Source organism: Suricata suricatta, chromosome 7 (genome assembly GCF_006229205.1).
Source record: "Suricata suricatta isolate VVHF042 chromosome 7, meerkat_22Aug2017_6uvM2_HiC, whole genome shotgun sequence".
Classification (NCBI taxonomy): domain Eukaryota; kingdom Metazoa; phylum Chordata; class Mammalia; order Carnivora; family Herpestidae; genus Suricata; species Suricata suricatta.
Genome location: NC_043706.1, coordinates 114,598,657 through 114,604,762, shown reverse-complemented (window position 1 = coordinate 114,604,762; position 6,106 = coordinate 114,598,657). Strand labels below are relative to the sequence as shown.

Here is a 6,106-nt window from a genome sequence, read left to right as displayed (position 1 = left end):
ATACTTCCTACTGCTGATTCTGCCCACTTCTCTGTCCTGTCACTTTTCCACTTCCCAGCCTTCTGGGGGTGTGATTTCTTGGTATTTTCACCTTTCATGCTTGCTCATTTGCTTCTTCCTATTTTCTAGTAATGTCATGTCCTCTTTGTCTTCCCCTGGACGCTTGCTTTTTTGACCAGCTTTCATTCCAACATTTTCTTTGGCTGGAGTTATTTTCTTAAATCTCCTCAGCTCCCTCTGCTTCATGCTCTAGTGAGGAGTAGAGTTCCTCTTGTTCACTAATGCTCTTCTACCAGCAAGGCAATCATGTCAAATTCAGTCTGGCACAAGCTTAAGAGTTGATGTTTAAGGGACATACTCCATAGGACATCTCTCCACTGTGAAATCGACCGTGACCAAAAGATGTATTTATAACAATAACTATCTTTCCAACATGATTATCCACTTCACTTCTTCAGCATCATGTGGGAATAGTTGCAAGTCATAATATATTTTAAATATTTATATATTTATATATTGAGTATAATGCAAACTTACAACATCACATATTTATATGCGAAGATAATATATATTCAAAAAATTGTGTTTGGACATTTACCTATCTATTTGGGGGAAATAGTTATATCCTTCCTCCACAAATGCCTGAATATATATATATATATATATATCCCATGGGACAGATTTGAGTATAAAATACAAAACCATAAAAATTTAGAAAAATATTGAATATTTTCATAGTTTCAAATGGAAAACTTTGGAAGATTTACCACAAATTTTAAATCTCCATATAATCAAAAACACTAAGAAAAGGAACACTTGGAAAAAAAACTTTTAGAACATCTATTGTGCTCTAATTGATGTAGTTGAAATGAGAAAGACAGAAGTTTTTTTCAAGCACCTGAACCTCAAAAGCCCAGGTCCTATTCAGGATAGAAAGAGCTGATAGTCACTAGACTTGAGGAAGATATAGGCAATATCAAAATTTCCCTGATTCCAGAATAAGAGTAGGAGAGATAATTGGATGCCCACAAAAAGGGAGAAAATAGTGGGGACCTCAGAGACAGGAGCACCCCATCTCTCTCTCTCTCTCTCTCTTTCTCTGGAAGAGAATTGAGAAAGGATAAAAACTGATCCACCAGTGCAGTTGGTTGACTACTGGCCCCTTGAAAGAGATCCATTTCCTAATACTTGGAACCTATCCCTGTTAATCTTCTTTTGGGAAAAAATATTTTTTGCGGAAATGATTAAATTAAAAGTCTTGAGAGGGAGTCCAGGATGATCTGGGTGGGCCCTAAATGCTGTCTCATGTGTCCTTATAGGAAAGAAGCCCAGGGAGATGCCACACACGGAGAAGGTAGTGCGATCACACAGGTAGAGACTGGAGTGTTGAGACCAGATGCAAAGGAGAGCCAGCAGCCAGCGGAAGCTGGAAGAGGCTAGGATAGATTCTCCCCTAGACCCTCCGGAGGGCATGAGACTATGTAGACCCCCTGACTTTGGTTCAGTACAATGGATACCGTATTTCTGGTCTCCAGAATTCGAAGGAAATAAATTTGTGTTGTGTTAAACCATTAGGTGTGTAGTAATTTGTTACAGTAACCACAGGAAGCTAATATATTCAGGTAGGTTTAAGCGGAAAAGATCCAGGTGCAAGGGAAACTCATTCTCCTTCCTTGTGCACAGGGCAGAAATGGCTGCATAGGCTGTCTGAGCATGTAGCTTGAGACAGTCTCACAGAGCACCTCACTGCTCTGCACCATACAAGGACCATGACATTTTCTAGTGAAAATTCTAGCTCCTGAGGGTGCCATGGAGTCATGACAGGTCCTAGAAACCCCACCAGATGATCTACTGCCTGTGATGCCACAACTATGGCTGAATTTCTGAGAAAGGCACTGGAATTGACCAATAAAAATAAGAACGAAAGGTATGAAGGATGACTGTTCTGTGACAGAACAGAGACCAGGAAGGTCATCTTATTGGGCATCAGTGTAGGTAGATGGTCACCCAGATCATATCTCTATGAGTGAGTGACTCAGAAGGGAAGATAGAGGAAACCCAGATTGACAGAGAGGAAGTTTCTATCACCTGGAAGTTAGGGATCTTGGCTCAGAAATGAGGTAAATTCATAATTGCAGAGCATAGAGAACATAATATCTGAAGCTATATTTATTGGAAACAAACCCCCAGTTCAGCATTTGCTAGATGTTACCCCTGGGCAAGTGATTAGCTTGCATGTTTCTGTAAAATAATCATGCTGGCTTCATGGGTTTTTCTCGCATGGGACAATTTAATGATTTAGTACATGTAAAGCACTTACATATAGCAACTGTTCAAAAGCTGTTTGCTACTGTTATAATGATAGTTGCTTTAACAATAAAGTAATATGTTTTGCACCTGAATCTGTACTCCGTGATTCACAGAAGATAATTCTGGGTTTCCAGAATTTCAAAAAAAATTTTAGGAAACATTTCTGTAAAACATATGAACTATGATACAGATTCTAAGAAAATTCATATAAAGATGTTAGGTAGGGGCTCTACAATTATAGTAGGCTGAGAAATACCTGGTGACTATGATAAGACAGAACTTCAGAATGTTTTCGATTTCCTCGATGGACTCAGGGTATTTTGCAGAGGCTAAAGAGAGAAGAAGGATGGAAGGAGGGAAAGAAAACTAAAGAGAAAATGACAGATTATTCTAAAGTAACTCAAATCTCTGAGTCTTAGTTGAGGACACTGAAAAGGCAGGGCCTTTAGACACAGAACTAAGACCCCCAATTAATCTCTTCATTTCAATAGAAGGGGCACCTTTTCCTGGGGGATAGAAGAAAGATTGAAGAGGGAACATTAACTGTCAAATCTGAAAAAGCCAAGGTAGCATGCCATTCACTGCGGCATGGATGGTCTGGAACACGTGTAAGGGATCGTCAGGTTCATAGTCTAGAGGAAGAAATTATTAAGCACGTTATTTGTGTGTACATCTATTTTTAGGGTTGTGTGTACATTTGCTTTTCCATTAGGTGATAGATGGCCATTTCATCCTAGAAGACACCTACAGACAAAATCCTAACCGATTCATGTGGAAATGAGCAGAGTAGGTAGCTACTCTGAAATTGAGATGCCACCCTGGGAGAAGAGAGTGGGAAACCCAAGTTGAATGAACTTAACTCTCTTTCATCCCATGACACGCAGCTTATAAGAGCCTTAAAGATAAGTTACAGAAAATCAAGAAAATTGCCTTCTGTGGTAGTTGAGATCTTTACCTGCTGGTAAGTATGTTTTCTCTACCTCCAGGCACAAGTCATAGGATAAAACCTAAGATAATTACTGGGGTGTACAAAGCTGTGCACAAGATCTGAATCTTTCCCTGATCTTCACATGAATATCTTCCATCCTTCCTTCTACACCTGACCCTTACGTTTACCCTCAGTGAATTCTGTTCATTCACCCAATTCTATTAGTTGTTGATGTCATTTTTCACTTTACCTTTTTTACAGTTTTCAACTTGGAGCACAGTGAACTGTTATTGTTATATGTCTGTCTGTCATATTAACATGGAGACCCCTTAAGTGCATGAGATATTTCTTGTTTATTTTTGTATCTTCAAGACTCTGAGACAAATAGATGCTTATTAAATAAACAAATAATACATACATGAATGATTAGACTACACGTGAATTTATGGGTTTTGTGGGAGGACTTACACTCCCTAAATCTTGTGATGACTGAAGCATCTTTGCCTTGTCACTCAAAAAGAATGTTCTCAAATATCACTATGGAGTTTATTATATGTGATAGACTTTTTCAGTAGAGACCTTTCTACCTACAAACACTTCCTGTATTTTTATTTAGCTAAGAAATTTGTTAAATGTTTATTTATTTTTGAGAGAGAGAGAGAAGCACAAATGATTGAAGGGCAGAGAGAGAGAGAGAGGGAGACCAGAATCTGAAGCAGGCTCCAGGCTCCTAGCTGTCGGCACAGAGCTGGACACAGGGTTCAAATCCATGAACCACGAGATCATGACCTGAGCCAAAGTTGAATGCTAAAGAACTGAGCCACCTTGGCTCCCTAAGATTTTTTTTTTAGTAATGATGACATGTTGAATTTTATATAATTTGCTTCATCCTTCAGACATTTTAAAATGGTGAATTGCATCATTTTACCTTTTATTTTTTACTTTTTATTTATTTTTGAGAGAGAAATAAACACATACACAGAGTGTGAGCAGGCGAGGCTCAGAGAGAGAGGGAGACACAGAATCTGAAGGAGACTCTAGGTTCTAAGCTGTCCGCACAGAGCCTGACATGGGACTCGAACCCATGAACTGTGAGATCATGACCTGAGCTGAAGTCAGATGCTTAACCAACTGAACCACCCTGGCACCCTGTATCATTTTACTTTTTAATGTGAAGGTAAACTTCCCTTTTTTGTACCGACTCCAATCATGATGCAATATCGTTTTATATATTTAGGTTTGGTTTGTTAAACTTCTGTTCAGGATTTTTGCATTTGTGTTATGTTTTTCACATAGTCTCTGTTGGGTTTTTGTATGGAGGCCATTCTATGTCAAAATATGAATTTTAAGTGGAGAATATAAATATAAGTTTCTGCTCTCGGTTCACACCTTCCACTACAGGGACTTCTTTGCTTTGGGATGATTTGAGATATGGGATTTGGCTGTGTTTCCTGGGACTTGTTTGTCATTAACGTCACAGACAGTTTTGCGGAGCGTGGAGGTAAAACACAACTAATAAAAAACAAGTCACAGAATTATCACTACCTAGCAAAAAGAAATATCCACTATATGAAGAGTAGGTAGTAAAAGATGTTCGATAGGTTGCAGACAAAAAAACCTTTGGTGGCAAAAGCAAATTTGTGACACTCTTACTTGAAGCAAAATTCTTATCAGATTTAGAAAAATTGGTTCAATTACATGCAAAAGAGTAAAAATAAAAATGATCATTAATAATAGCTAAGATTTATTGATCATTTAAATTGAAAATAGTATTACTTTCTACGTTTTAGCCTAAAGTAAAATGAATATATGACAGGCTACAATGATAATAACTAATAATTACAGCAAGGGTATCAGTTAAAAAGATCTTTCTCTGCCTTAGGAAACGTGAAACTGCTCTAGCTGGTGTGACTGGCCACGGGCAGGACTTCAGCACGTTTATAGCTGTTTGCAGCAGCGCCATGAGAACCAACGCGTCCCCCGCTGCATCCGGGCAGCTCTGCTACCAGAACGTGACCGGATCCTGCGTGAAAGCTCCCTACTCGCCCGGACCCCGGTTCATTCTCTACACGGTGTTCGGCTTTGGGGCGATGCTGGCTGTGTTTGGAAACCTCCTGGTGGTGACTTCAATCCTGCATTTCAAGCAGCTGCACTCTCCAACCAATTTTCTCATCGCGTCTCTGGCCTGCGCTGACTTTCTGGTGGGGGTGACCGTCATGCCCTTCAGCATGGTCAGGTCTGTGGAGAGCTGCTGGTACTTTGGGCCAAGCTTCTGTACCTTCCACACGTGCTGTGATGTGGCATTTTGTTACTCTTCCCTCGTCCACTTGTGCTTCATCTCCATCGACAGGTACATCGCTGTTACTGACCCTCTGCTCTATCCTACCAAGTTCACGGTGTCTGTGTCAGGGATCTGTGTCGGCATTTCCTGGATCCTGCCCCTTGTATACAGTGGTGGCCTGTTCTTCACAGGTGCTCATGATGATGGGCTGGAGGAGTTAGTAAGTGCCCTCAGCTGCGTAGGTGGATGTCGGCCAGTCATAAATCAATTTTGGATTTTGATAGATTTGCTATTATTTTTCATACCTACTTTTGTAATGATAATTCTGTACAGTAATATTTTTCTTGTGGCTCAAAAACAGGCTATAAAGATTGCAAACATTGGTAGCAAAGCAGAAGCATCAGGGCCTAACAAAGCCAGGGAGAGTAAGAGAGAGAGAAAAGCAGCTAAAACCCTGGGTATCACCGTGATAGCGTTTTTAATCTCGTGGTTACCGTATATGATTGATTCATTCATTGATTTTTTGGGAGGGTGGATAACACCTTCATATGTTTATGAGATACTTTGCTGGTTCGCTTATTATAACT

General features: G+C 39.8%; 1 protein-coding gene across 3 annotated transcripts in view; it reads left to right on the top strand.

Moving 5' to 3' along the window:
- Window positions 1–5,199: 5,199 nt before the first annotated feature.
- The window catches only part of LOC115296299 (trace amine-associated receptor 6-like), a 1,325-nt gene continuing 418 nt past the window's right edge, over window positions 5,200–6,106 (top strand). For 2 of the 3 annotated variants that reach the window (XM_029944783.1, XM_029944780.1), the window contains exon 1: window positions 5,200–5,944. In XM_029944783.1, coding sequence (XP_029800643.1) covers window positions 5,200–5,944 — 745 coding nt within the window. Of the gene's footprint in view, window positions 5,962–6,106 lie in introns of all 3 variants that reach the window. The other variant, XM_029944781.1, reaches the window with a different exon arrangement.